Genomic DNA, 15200 nt, shown 5'->3' on the forward strand with positions numbered 1-15200 from the left:
TCCCAAACCGATCCATTTTCTATGACACAGTTTCCTTCGACCACAACCGATGCCATTCGTTACATTTGTATAATTTTCCACTTTCCTGCTCGTCGCGAGCAATTTAACAAGAAAAAAACCTGATGTTCACCAGAACATCCGTCTCCGTTCTCTAAAGCACGTTTTCTAGAAGGACGTAACCTCATTGTTAACCGCAATATTGTCCTCAAAACACCAGGTTCTCTATTTCTTCGCGAGAAAGTATCTCATTTCGTAAAATGCATAAAATAGTAATTGTTTCCATTTCCCGTGGAAAGTGCTCCTTTATATGTATCAATAGGACTAAATTGTCCTATTAGCAAAAAAAAAAAAAAAAACTAGCTAAAATTATTAATGATTTCCGCAATAAATAAATTATAACGCACACGGATTCATGGTAAAATGTTCAAAATGTTCCATCTTATAATGACTATAATCTGTCTCAATGTATATCATGTATATATATATATATATATATATATACTTAAAACCACAAACTTTCCAGATAAACGTTCACGTCGTAGGTGGGGAGAAAGTTGTGTCCAATCTTGAAAATAGCGAAAAATCGGCGGAGGCGTTCGTTCTTCTCTTACCCTCGAAATACAGGTGTATCATGCGTCAGTGCGTCGATCGTCGATAATTAGAATCCGTTACCTCATTGTGTAGATCTCGTTGCATTCACATAATCACGACGATGAAATAACGCGAAGTAAAGAGAAAACGCGACAATCCTAAAAAAAAAAAAAAAAAAAGAAAGAAAAAATGGCAACAATCTTCAAGTATATATATATATTCACCACACTGATGTGGTAAACATTGTGAAATAATTGCGGCAAGTGACAAGAACAATTACGGGCCAAGATAAAGCTTTATCCGTACAATCTTGTTTCTGAATTGTCGAGGCAAGGAAAAAAAAAACAGTTAAATATTTATAGTTGAACACGGAGGGGAAAAAAAAAATGGCGAAGATAATTCGTACGTTCCTAGCGAGGCACCCACCAGTTTCTCTTCGCGGGACACTTCGATCCGCTTCTCGTCTCATCGGTTTTGCAACGCGAGTACAGGCGGCCGCAATAAATTTTGATCACTTTCATACCATAATTGCATTACACGCAACTGGTTTACAGTTGTGCCTTACGACCCGCTTGTTATATATACTTCTCGTAGAATGTATCCACTGTTTTATTATGCAATCGAAGAGGCGTCGAGTGGAGGCACCTCGTATTCGCGAGAAATATTTTCTTCGCGATTGAGGCGAGCTTAATATTTCAACCGGCGCGAAACCGTTCGACACGATATACACAGAGTTCAACAGCATACGGCCACGAAGTCGACGGCCGGAAGTCGACCGCGGTTTTATCAAGATGTAACGTTTCTGCGAGAACGATCGAGGAAAAAAGAATTAACATGAGAAGAAAAGAAATTCAACTCTCGAGGCTGCTGCCTGTCTTTCTTTCCTTCGACTTTCCTATCGAGAAACAGAAACAGAAGAAAATAGAGAGAACGAGAGTTGTCAGGATGAACGAAAAATCAAACGTTTGCTTAGAAAGAAGAAATATTATGGATGAAATAAATATGAGTCGAGTTGAACACATGATTGAACAATTACGAGCATCGGCGCAAAACATCTCTTTCTTTAAATGAATCAATTAATCGTTCGTTCGCCTTTCATTGTCGCTTTCACCGATTAGCGACTAGCCTCGTTTAGAGTGGAGACAATTATGAGACCAATCTTCTTTTTCTGAAGCATTTTTTTCTTTCGAGGAAAAGAGAAACGAAGAGAAAAATGGATATCCGAATGCACACGTGCTGTTTGAATGCCGTTGAAAATTCTCAGAACGCAAAGCAACAAGTACTTTGCTCTACGAATATAAACTAATTTGAGCTCCATAAAAACTTCATTCTTACTTAAAAATATACTACTCGACGATAACACGAATACATTATACGATTCGGTTCGATGAAAAATTATCGACTTCTCTGTCGACGTTCGATGAAAAATTACACTGGATATATTTCGAGGAGAAAAAATTCCCAAATACAGAAATTCTGAGATACAGTGCGTAAAACGAGGGCGTGTGTTACGAAGCAGATTGAACACTTTCATCGCAACTTGTTCGATGAACTCTTTTTTTTTTTATCGTGCATATTCAGATATGTAGTTGGTACAGAATGGGGAGGGGCGCGAGTTAGAAAGCCCTAAGTGCCTTTCAGAGGCTACTGCCGGTAAAGTTGTTGCTCAGTGAACTCTGAGCCGTCGTCCATCGAGGTACGCCCGTCACTATACGTCGTTTCGTTCACCGAACGAGAATTCCGGTACCGAAGCCTCGTTTCTATTCGCCGACGATCGATTTCTATGGAAAGATCACACCTTATGAGGCACCGTGCCGCGTTGTTGCGAGTTCAACTAGTACGAATAACTGGAACGGTCCGAAACGTGCGTAAATATTCCTTTACCCGTGACGACACGTTTAAAAGCTAGAATTCTCGGCCTTGTAAGTATGCTTTCTCTTTTAAAAATAGTTGTGTGTAATTTCGCGATTAAATGTACGATCGGTCAACTTCGAGAAAGATGATTATGCCCGGCAAGCGATCAATTTCTAATCGCGTACAATATCACGATATTATTTCCAATTTGGACTTAATTTTATCCACTTTGGATAATGGGAATATCTTAATAATTTGGAATACTTATGAATATTTCTTATTTCCAGTTATCAATCTTATCAATAGCCTTAAGTTAAATATCGTTGAACTTGTATCGAGAAAAAACGTATCGTTTAAATTTATGAAAATTCATGAATTGTGATGAATGTTAAAATAAACGTTCCATTTTTTTTGAAATAGATAAGAAATATGTATAATAATAAAACAATATCGGCAATAATTAGTCTCGCTACTTATATATTCGAGTTGAAGTCTCGAAGGTTACGGAAATCGGGTCATAAGCTCGCGTTAAAATTAATTATTAACGCGAATCGATCGTTTCACTGGACTGTGCTAAAAAAATGATTAAATTATCACAACCGAAATAACACATTGTACGTACATTAAAATCAGTCTTGTTAAAAATTCGCATTATGATAGATATGCATACAATTGAATCTGTAAGTGACAGGTGAGAATTGCACAACACTTTCTAACTTTTTCGTTTGTATATATATATATATATATTGTTGTATATATGCAAGCGGAATTGAAATTATTTTTCGCTTTTTCCATTGAATCAAATAAATTCTACGATCGTGGAATTAACTCTGACGTACGAATTATATAATTATCCTCTCTGTTGCGCAAACTAAACAAGAAAGAAAGCTGGTGCCTCATAGAGTGTTCGAAAGTACTACGCGATGATTGCACGTCGATGTGATTAATATTGAGGATCCTGGTTACAGAAATGATCGGAAATTTCTAATTTTTTTTTTTTTTTTTGTAGATTTCACATGATAAAATAAAAATATCACGATGATCCAAACGAAATTCTAAAAAAAAGTGTCGAAACATATGCGTATATTTATCGAATATTCGAAATATTCGAATACGTGTTGTTTAAAGAGAATAGGTAGAATTTCAAATATGTGCAATAAAATGGACGAATCAGCGAGAAATTGATGAGGTTATTCAAAAAAGGAGATGTTCCACGGATAATGGACATGGTGAGGGAAAAGCCGAGACCCCGAAGTGTGAGCGAAATGCTCGATTGGCGATGTATTGTCAGAAACAAAGGCGACATAGGTACTGACGACACGTGCGTGAACGTGCCCTTTCTCGAGGACTATGAAAAGGATCCGGAAATGCGTCGCCGGAAACGTTCCGGTACTTGGCCGTGAGTAATACGTTTTATAATTCTTTGGAAACTAAGATTGGAAGAAGTTGTGTCTACTTCTTGACTTTGATAACTCAAGAAATATAAAATAGAAAAATATTATCTGACAGAGATATAATACATTCTAATACTTGAAATATTAATAAAATGTATAATTTATTTTATATATAAATGTTTAATAACGATATCTCATTATCAATTAAATAACGATTGTTTTTAAATAAATTAATAGTAATAATTATTGATATTTATCAAATCTGAAAAAATTTTTGTTTAATATGATTTAATGACTGGGAATTGCCTGTTTCTCAAAAATTTTTAGTCATAAGTTGAATATTTTAATATTACAAAACATTATATAACATTAATAGAACATAACATAAAGGAAGAAAATATTTCAAAAGATAAAATATTTCAAATTAAATCAATTATAATTAACTATAACTAATTATTATTATCATAATATATTTTATATAATCACGTGAATGAAGCGACAGGATTCACTGGAAATGAAATGAAAAGTAAGCCAAATGTTGTAGCAAAGTTATCACGAAACCAGTATACAGCTGTTCAATTTCGTAATTAAACTGGAATCGCGCGTAATCCGATTCCAATTCGTGCGAAACTTGAGAGAAGCCGTTTGGTTGCTCAACATTCTTGTTACTAAGAGATACATCGAAATCCGTGCACTGATAATTTGTCTTTGGTGCATCATAAGCATCGAACATTTTATGATATAATATACATTATATTCAAACAATAACATGTATAATGGTTTTTGTAATTAATATCATCTGTTATATTCATTAAATATATCATTCAATTTATTATTCAACTGTATATTTTGCTTATGTCAATTTTACATTGTCGCGTAGATATGCGAGATTGCGTAAAAGAAGTTAAATAAAATCAAGAGAAAATAAATGTAGTACGATATACAAATCGAAAATTGATTGGTCGGTTGTAGTTGCAGAGCATGCGTGCCGTATATCATGCGTCGCGACGCCAGCGTCGACCTGTTCATCAACGTATCCCTTTTGCGATTGTTTAGCAACGAAACGTGCTTCAATCTCGATTCGATTCGTTCGATAGTGTTTCTTGATCGCAAGGTTTACAACGTCAACGAAACAGCGCGACTGTTTCGCAAATCGATGCATATGGACGAAGCTGAATTAAGGTAGGACCAGGTAGGTGTTGGTTAACCTAAATCTCGCGTGGTGGCATGTGCGTATGGCACTATGATAACGGCGTGTATTTAGTGGATACGATGCGTTATTTATAATTAACTCGAACTAGTGATATATATGTAATTGTGTTTTGTGATTAATTCATGATTAATTTGTGATATGTGTTTCAATGTTTAAGTATTTTTTAACTTTTCATCGTGTATGTTTTTTTGAGGTTATATCAAAGTTCAAAAAAATTTTATGATATGATTAGTCTCTGTCATCAAATTTATCATAGATTGTGTCAAAATCAAAAGTTTACTTATGATTTGAATCGTTTTGCAAATTTACAAATACTTTTTTGATATGTATGAAGAAAGCAAAGGGAACGGTTTGTCCTAGGTTATGTCGCATGGTAACGGATCGATTGAGAAGCTTGACATTTAGGCTGTTGCATCGTTAAGCGGGTACACATCGTCGCTCGTTTCTTGCATCCCGTTGCACGTGTGCAAGGAGATCGGAGTACTCGAATTGTTGATCGGAATTCGAATTGCGAACGTCTCGATGGGGGAGTGTTTTTTTGTTATTCCCCTCTTTGAAACCAAGAACGCGTTCACCTTTCGCCGAGTATACATTCCATTTTACGCGATACACACACTAGCCATCGATGGCCCTATGGGCTCCCATAAGCTACGCTGATATCGCCCCTATTACAATCGTTGCATTGGAATTTCAGAAATTCACGTTCGATGCAATCGATTACCGAACCGAACATAGCCGTAAGCCGATCGTTTTCTCCTTTGGCAAATCAAAGCCATGAAGAGTGCCGACACAGATTGGGAAAAGCGACCATGGTGTTTTGCAAGCTTTCCGTGCAAGGAAATCTGGGCCAGGTTACGATTAGAGATATGCGATTATCGATGAATAAAAGGGTTTAACTCTTTTGCGAAAGGATTTATTCGATATATTTTTTATAGCTTCTCGTTCTCTTCTCGCTTTCTCTCTTTCTTTTTCTTTGTATTTCTCAATCAATCGAGAGAAAGTTGTGTGTCGAATAGTTGGTTCGAATGAAATCAAGAAAAAAAGTAATAATTTTAGAAATATTCACAAACAACGTAGTCATTAACAATGATTATATAGATAAGTTTTTTTTTCAATCGTATTTTATACTTTTCTTAATTTTTTAACGATTCGTGTTCCAACAAATATTTACTTATCATCGATCGACGTTGATATATCTATCGTTATAATAATATATCTATCGTGTAATAAAGAATCAGAGTATAAGATTAAAATCTAATCTAACCGATGAGGCAATTGGATATAATCTGAAGTATTTTATATAATTGATGTTAGTGTTGACAAGAACCGTGAAGTTTACGATGTACCGACGGTTCTGTGGAAAGAATCCCATAATTGTTGGCAACCTCCAGTCTGATCGTCATTCTGTGTATATCTACTTTGCGATTCAGTCCTTTCTAAAACTCGTCGTCTTCGAAATATTTACCGATGTTTAAAACATTATATTTGTGATTAATTCTTCGTCTTATAATTCTAAAAAACTTCAATGACAGTGATGTGAATGATTTGTGCGTGTAGAATAGTGAATTTCTTCGAGATCTTTCGAAAAATCAAGAAAGAATGCTGAAATTAACGACGATGGATTTGTTCGCGAAAAAATTAAAATGAATAATACATGAATGTTCATTGGTCACACATTTTTTCAAGTGGAATATTCGAAGTTGAATTCAAGGTTGAACACATTAAACTGTTATTGAAATATTGAATTGAAGTATCTTTGAAATGTTTCGCCGTTATTTGTATACAATCCGTACTTTTTTAAGACACCGACTCTATTAAAAATAAAAAAGTCAAAGATTATACGAATTAGAATCCGATATCCAATAAATTTTTATTTATTAACAAACAAAATAAACAGAATAGATAAATAAGCGGAAAAAATCGTGATGTAATAAAAAAATTCAATGCAAATTAAAAAAAAAAACATGCAACGAAGGATTACGTGTTTCTGAGAGTAAATCTTATTATTTCTCGGTAGTGTTCGTTCAAAGGACATCGTTAATTTCACATTAACCGGCCTTCAGATTTTAACGACTTGTTCCGTAAAACAAAGAAGTATTTTTACATAATTTTTAAAATCATTGTGTTCCCAAATAAAATATTTTACTTTGCAAATTTTTGTTACACTTATTTTGCACAAATTATCAGTAATCCTACTATCAATAGTCCTTGTATCATATAAATATCGAATATATGATATGCTATATATAATTACATGTTAATTGTGATAAGTAAGTTTTTTTTCAATGATTATATGGTAAAATTGTTAAAATGCTACGTTATATATATATATATATTTTTTTAAATCGAATATTTAAACATTTTAATATATTTTTATTATAAAAATATATGTATATCCAAATCAAGAATAATGTAAAAATTGTATAATATTTTAAAAGAAATGGATTTTATAATTTCGGTCTAGTTCAATAATAATATCGTTCTCAGTTCAATAAATATCTTAAAAAATGACGGATCAAGTCTCACCTTTGTTGGATATTCAAACCAATGGCTATCTCGATATCAGATACGATCTGCTTAATCCTTTAGAAAATGGATCGATCATCTCGCCGACGGAAAGTATACCACGGAACAGAGTGCTCAGGTATAAATTCATTTTGCAGGATGAGAATTAGTTTTGATTTTTAAAATTTTTATAATATAATAATAATAATAATAATAATAATAATAATCATATATAAATAATAAAATCATTATTTCAAAATGAATTTACTATTTTTTTTCTAACTTTTTCGCACAAAAAAGTAAAATAAATTAGTTCAAGTAATTGTGATGACTCAGTATATAATATAATTAGCATTTTTTTTCTTTAGCTAAGCAAATATCTTACGTCAATGTAACAAAATAAAGAATTATCTGCACGTGAATACATTCAAGTATATTTTATTATCATATTGTTTACAATGTTAGATTTTAATTTTAAAATTTATCAATTATATTTATCAATAAAATATCGATCGTATTATCATATATTTTCTAGAAAAATATAATTTGTAAAACTTATATACTATCTCACTGATTATATGTATATTTTTTTCTTTGGCCATTTGTTATTATCTATCTTTCAATTCAATATAAATTATTAATAATTATATAATATATAGTAAAATAATATTTTAAATTAATTCAATGTATTTTCTAACAAAAAAATTTTTTTAAACTTATACATGCATACTTTTGCATATATAACATAATTGCAAATGAAGCTGCACATTATATTGTCAAATCAATCAAACCAAGTTCATATCGTCCAAAATATCTTTGTTGTCACGATGACAATGGAATTTTTTCATATTTATTAAGAAAATACAAAATGAAAGATAAAAAATCATTAAATCGTAATCAATAGAATAATCAGTAGAATTTTCTTATTAATAAGTTTAATTGTTTCCGTTTTTTTTTACAGGAGAACAAGAAGTTTAAACGCACCTAGTCCGATTCAACAATTTGGGCCATGCGGACGCATCATGAAGAATTCTGCGATGGTGATGTAAGTGATTTTATCTTGCGCTAATATTTAAAAAATCATATAGGATTATTACAAAGAAGAACAAAAAGTTCTTCATTTTAATTTCTTCCATTATATTCCTTCCATTATAAAAATTATACTACTACACGTTAGTATCTTGACTCAATTATCTGACAATGACTTTTTAAGCTAAATACAAATTCTGTTTTATCAATATGGGTTAGAAAGCGGTTCTATAAAATCTATTTTATCAAATATATTACTGATACAGACATTGGACATACGAGTATAAATTCTGGATATCTCAATTTTTTTCATAATAATGTGTCAATTATTTTACTATCATCGGTGATAAAATTACATAACGAAAAATTTCACAAATTATAAGTCCAATGTATCCGATCCGATGTATCATATCAACTTTATTTTATTGCGTTTTAAGCATCTCTATTATATAGAAGTTAATAGTAGCTGTTTCAAATTTTTCATTTTTTATATATATATATATATATTTTTTTTTGATTAATTGCAAGATATAATTAATGATTATTTAGCAAATACGACTTTCGTAATAATTTTTCTTAATATACCATTATTTTGAATTAATATTATTAGAAATATAAATATGAAAAAAAAAAAATTATCAAATGAATCAAAAATTAAAAATATACAATTAATTGTATTTCATTGCATATACATATATGCAAATGAAAATGTTTCAATTTAACCTTTACACTCATAATAGCGTAAGTGACTAAAGTATTCATCGAGATTTCCTGTTTAATAATTAATATTTATAATAATATTTGATTAGCGTAAGTGAGGATAATGAAAAGACAATTGCATGTGAATTGTGCGTGTCATTTTGAATATTGTGCATATAAAAACTTGTTACGATTCCTCATATGCATATTGCTCGCGCTTGCGCGCCGTCTGATTGTTTACCGTTAAAAAACGTAGCGTCGTGTTCGGTCCACGATCAGTTCGAGCGTGGCTCTCAAACTGGTATCACGTCATGGTTGGAATTATCAGGTATGTTTTTTTTTTCCACATATTACTCGGTCAAAATTAATTTTATTTTCATGTTCATCGGTTCCATATCGTAGCTGATATGAATTTCGGTTTTTTAACTTTAAAAGAATTGTTGAAATCAAGTAAAATTATAATCGAATTTTTAATTCAAAACGATTATTATTTTTTGCTGAGTAATACATATATTTTTTTCAATTGTCAAACATATCCTTAGAAACAAATATCGAGATCTTATGAAATAATATTTATTTTATTTTGCGAAAATAATAAAATCTATTTAACAAAGTATAAATTTTTATTAATATAAATTTTAAAAGGTTTGTTAACGAAAGTAAATAATTAAAGTAGTCATCATATAACATATTCATACATAAAATATTCTCACCTTTGATTCCCGCGACCCTAATTCAATGATAAGCTCTACGATCGATTCTCTTTGTACAGAAACGAATTCAGGTCGTTTGCCGAAGTTGGAATTTTGATTAATATTAAATAACTATTCAGAATTTCAATTTAAAATAATTACAATACTTTCCTTTATCATAATTATATGCAATGGATATCGACTTTATTAAGGTGCGATAACAGTTTAACTCATTTTTCTTTTTCGTCGATCAAGTCGTAAAACACTTCGATATCCCAAAATTCTCGATCTTTTGTCGATATTAAATTTGACTTCATTAATTCATATCACTTTAAGTAGCAATGCTCCGTACTAAGATCCATAAAATTCGATTTATGTAATCGTCAATATTTTATCATTAAATTTTAATTTGATTTTGACTTAACAGATTTGATTTTTTTCAGGACCATACAAGATCCAGCCTCCCAGAGGTTGACGTGGTACAAGCCACCGCTCACTGTTCTGGTTATCAAAAAAGTCCGGGATTCCTCGGTACTGCCACCATTTGTACAATTAGTTACATGGCTAATAGAAGTAAGTGTATATATTTTTTATATTATCGATACTTACGTATTTATTTTTTATGCATGATAACGTAAATGATGACGATAGGAAATATTTCATACATTTTTTTTTTTGATTGTACACTAACACTTTAAATCATTATTGTGATCAAATTGTGATTAATGATTAAAATAAAAAAGCAGTACCAAAACTATGTTATAAGCAGGATGGCATATATTATTTAGACGGCATTATATCTTCATTCTTCTTTCGCACAACCATCGTAGTTATAAAATATCCATATATTCTAGTTTCCTTCATCGAGTTATTTCTATTGATTCGCATTATACATATCTTGATAGTAGTTTTCAATGTGGATTCTCTTATATTTGCAATTCTAATTCTTAATTGTAACTTATACAGTTGCAGATATATTTAATACTTATGCTAATTTTATGCAAGTCATAAAATACTATTCATTTAAAAACGTTAATTAAATCTAAATCATTCACCAAATCTTATATAAGTACTTTGCTCTTTACATTTTTGCAATTCATATATATTTGCATTAATATTTTTATATAGTATAATTTTTTAACTACATATTCATAATTATTCATGGTAATATATTTTTTTTAGCCTATTTTGACCTATTTTTCTTATTTAAAAATCAAATATTATATACGTGAATTTATAATTCGATTTACTTGATTTTTGAAATTTTTTACATAGGAAAAACGGATGGTAGTATTCGTAGAGGCATCAGTCCTGGAAGATCCAGCCTTGGCTAGGGATCTCAGATTTCAAGAGGTTCGAGATAGGTTACAGACTTTCAGAGATGGCACGGATGATCTACAGGTAATTATTTAAAGAAACATGTTTTATAATTTCTAATGTTATTTAATTAATGTATAAATAATAAAAAATGTATGTTATATACTCAAGGATCGTATCGATTTCATTGTCTGTCTGGGAGGCGATGGAACGCTTCTCTATGCAAGTTTGCTATTCCAACAATCGGTACCTCCAGTGATGGCATTTCATCTTGGTTCCTTAGGATTCCTCACGCCTTTCGAATTCGATAATTTTCAAGAACAAGTAACGAACGTATTAGAAGGTATGCACATTGAAATTTTCCAGCATAGTTTTTTTTAATTTTAATTTATCTTCGATATATCTTAATAATTCATCCATTTATCATTGGCATATAAAAATATTACGATTTGGAGGAAAATCGAGATTAAAGATGCATTAATAATAATATGTATATAATTTATTATAAAGTTAAAAGATCAATCATCAGCGCTAGATCACCAGCATATGTTACTTCAATTATGTTATTCAAAATTATTATTACTTCAATATATATAAAAGAAACGAATAATAAAAATGATAAACGGCTTATTAAAAGTTTATTAACATCTGACGATCGAAAAAAAGGTCGATAATGATATAGGTAAAAAACGGAATATAAATTTGATTTGTTTTCTTTATCTTTAGGTCACGCGGCTTTGACCCTGAGGAGTCGACTGAAATGTATCATCATGCGAAAAGGAGAGGAGAACAAGGAGACAAAACCGCCACGAACGGAATTACTGGTGCTGAACGAGGTCGTAGTCGATCGAGGTCCGTCCCCATATCTCTCAAACATCGACCTCTTCATCGATGGTAAACATGTGACCAGTGTACAGGGTGATGGCCTGATCGTAAGCACGCCGACCGGGTCTACGGCGTATGCTGTTGCGGCTGGAGCCAGCATGATTCATCCTTCTGTACCTGCGATCATGATTACACCGATCTGCCCTCACTCTTTGTCCTTCAGGCCGATCGTTGTGCCTGCCGGCGTCGAATTGAAGGTACTTTCCGAATTTTTTCCACACGAATTTTTATCGGCGGTACAGATTTCAATGCGAAACAGATTGAATTTCTGAAAGAAAAAAAGAAAAGAAAAGAAAAATAATGTGATTAATAGGATATTGTAATGAATAAAATCTCATCTCCAATTGTTCAAATAGTCAATTTAAATAAACTTTTAAACGTGCTTCTCATGTTCGTATAATGTATTTCCACGTGGATGAGATAAAAATTTCTTGTTATAGTGGAATCTGTACTTCTGATCCGGGACAATGTCCCATAGAAGGAAACTTGGTGGATGTCGCCTGCATTCCCAGACTATGCGCTACTCCGTTATTGTATTCTGAACAAATTTGAACTGTTATTCTTGAATATATAGTCTGGAGAACATACTATGTCACATACTACTATGACATTTACATAGATGAAAAAAAAAAAAAAAAAGAAGAAGAAAATAGAAGAATTTCTAAAAAAAAATTGATGCAAAATCATTAATTTGAATTCCTTTTTTCTATCACAGATATCTGTTTCACCTGATAGCAGAAACACTTCATGGGTATCCTTCGATGGTAGAAATAGACAGGAGCTTTTTCATGGCGATAGGTAGAAATCAAATTTCTAAATCTTTAATTCTCTGTGTTTTATTACAGATAATGGCGAACAGCAGTGCTTGCAACACAGCTTACGTCTCCTTCGATGGTCGCAATCAGCAAGAACTACGTATCGGGGATAGGTCTGTCTTGTTATTTCGTAAAAGACATTCTTTTTTTTTTCATTTTCATTTATAGATTCAAAATATTCTTATTACGATATTCATTCATTTTCTTCTAAATTAAATTCTTAAATGAAATTCTTCTAAATTTCACGTTTCAATTTCTCTATATGTTTCATCTTTTCGTGATATTTGGAAAATATAACTTATAGGTATTATTAATTATTTATTTTTTTTAAGTTTCCATTTGTTAAATGATGTGAATGATGGAATATTCAATATATATACCTTGATGTCAATTTCTATTTTCTTTTCTTCTGGAGACGTTAACTGTATTGCAAGCTAGCAATACTCTTGATGCTTTATCTATTACTATTTATCATATTTTCATATCGTGTATTTAACATTAAATGTATTTAATATTTTCCTACTATTTTCAGTTTAAAAGTAACAACATCTATCTATCCAGTGCCCAGCATTTGCGCTGCCGACCAAATTACCGACTGGTTTGATTCACTGGCAGAGTGTTTGCACTGGAACGTTCGCAAGAAGCAGAAACACTTGGATGAACTGAGCGACTTGACTCATTCATCTAGCAACGATACGCTAGATTCTCTCGATCGTGATAGCTAGATCAGGCAAACGAGTCATAGACTGAACCAATACAATCACTTATACATCAAGCCCTACAAATAATTATGTTAAATCATTTAACGAATCGATAATCGATTAAGGTTCGATAAAAAAAATCAATGACTCATTGCGCACGATGCACGAAAAGGGCAAGTTGTATAACTTGTGTTCTAACTTGTGTTCGTTCTGTCATAAAAACAGAAGAGAATGAACTCGTCTAGTAATTATTGAAAGAACTGAAATATCGTACATGGAGGCACTATTAACGCGATTTACAGTTCAGCAGAACTCGAAGTTCTCAAAAGAAATAATAATATTTCGATACGTTCAAAAGTAAATGAAATGCCGGGATTGTTCGTCTTCACGAAATAAAAGATTGTAAAGACTTGTGGCTATAATCTGTGCATCGAAAAGCACAACAGAAGTGTTTTCTATGTCCAACGCATAATTCTACAGTGATATTTCACTCTAATTTGCAAAATAATTTTCTAAAACAAATTTTTTTTCTTTTATTTTTTTCCCTTTATCTTTATTTTTATTGGACTTAAATTAATAATATTGAATATAAAATTATAAAGTATGAAAGCATTTGAAATTCTAAAAAAGATATTAATGATAGAAATGATATCATGAAATGTATTTAAGAAAAAAATACAATGGTGCAATTAACTTGTTTAATAAAAAAGCAGAATGAATTATTAATATTCTTATTTAACAAACAAATTATTATGAAAAATAATATATTAAATTATAATCATTCATTTTATATTGTACATTCATACTTATTTATTATATTTGGGTTTTTTAATGCATTTCAAATTATGAATCAAAATAAATTTATAGTTTTTGATATAAATATATTATTTCATATACTTTATCAAAGTGATTTTGTTAATTGCAACAAAATAAGCACATAAACATGAGAACAACTATAAGAAATATTATTATCGATAATTTTTTCTGCTTTCTTCTGAAAAAGTAGTCCAATTATGGATTATTCTTTTGTAAATGTTGAATGTACTTTTCCTAATGAACATTTTTAATAAAAAAAATCATTTTTGTACAAAAAATGTGGTCCATATCAATAACTAAGACAATAATTAAAAGATTTACTTAACCATTATAAATCCTAATAAATAAAACAAAATATTATATATGATAAAAGAATTTAAAATTGAAAATAATTTAAAAAGCCAAATTTATATTAGAATGAAATAATAAATATATATAATAAAATATATAAATAAAATATATAAAAAATATATAAAGAGATCATGAAAAAATCTATAAAATTATTTCAAATATATATAAGGTGCAATAGTTTAAATGTCATAATTGATGTTACTTTATCCGTATGATCTCTGAAAAATTATACATGTAGTTTGCTCTTATTTAACAGAGAATATAAAAAAATATACAAAATAATATAAATTTCATTAAGTAAAATGTAAGGGTCAAACTTAGAATGCATTTAATACAAA

The 15200-nt window shown here is 30.7% G+C and overlaps 1 protein-coding gene and 1 long non-coding RNA gene across 9 annotated transcripts; one reads left to right on the forward strand and one right to left on the reverse strand.

Annotated features, from left to right (window-relative positions):
- Positions 1-409: 409 nt before the first annotated feature.
- LOC147657540 (uncharacterized) lies at positions 410-1352 on the reverse strand. Its single transcript, XR_015292280.1, has 2 exons — positions 1018-1352; positions 410-749 (listed from the first exon to the last, which is right to left on the reverse strand). It is a non-coding gene; the product is annotated as an uncharacterized LOC147657540 (long non-coding RNA).
- On the forward strand, positions 1211-14789 carry LOC100867324 (NAD kinase). Of its 8 annotated transcripts, none has more exons than XM_031917268.2 (9): positions 1211-2287; positions 3455-3844; positions 8519-8602; positions 10421-10550; positions 11253-11378; positions 11466-11637; positions 12021-12376; positions 12895-12977; positions 13527-14789. In XM_031917268.2, the coding sequence occupies exons 2-9, from the start codon at positions 3630-3632 to the stop codon at positions 13717-13719; spliced, it is 1359 nt and encodes a 452-aa protein (XP_031773128.1). In that variant the 5' UTR covers positions 1211-2287; positions 3455-3629; the 3' UTR covers positions 13720-14789. The 8 variants fall into 8 exon arrangements, with proteins under 8 accessions (XP_031773128.1, XP_012343560.1, XP_031773129.1 ...); XM_012488106.3 differs by having other exon boundaries at positions 2239-2513; XM_031917269.2 differs by lacking the exon at positions 12895-12977 and adding an exon at positions 13025-13107 and having other exon boundaries at positions 2239-2513.
- The last annotated feature ends 411 nt before the right edge of the window (positions 14790-15200 follow it).

This window comes from Apis florea, unplaced genomic scaffold (assembly GCF_048593485.1).
Source record: "Apis florea isolate Af1SG1 unplaced genomic scaffold, ASM4859348v1 contig_3081_pilon, whole genome shotgun sequence".
Taxonomy (NCBI): Eukaryota; Metazoa; Arthropoda; class Insecta; order Hymenoptera; family Apidae; genus Apis; species Apis florea.

What these genes read in the sequence shown, in the direction of transcription:
- LOC100867324 (XM_031917268.2), top strand. Translation starts at nt 3,630, where the DNA reads ATGAGGTTATTCAAAAAAGGAGATGTTCCACGGATAATGGACATGGTG. An exon ending in AAGAATTCTGCGATGGTGAT is followed by an intron (nt 8,603 to 10,420) that starts GTAAGTGATTTT and finishes GATTTTTTTCAG; the next exon opens with GACCATACAAGATCCAGCCT. An exon ending in GAGCTTTTTCATGGCGATAG is followed by an intron (nt 12,978 to 13,526) that starts GTAGAAATCAAA and finishes TACTATTTTCAG; the next exon opens with TTTAAAAGTAACAACATCTA.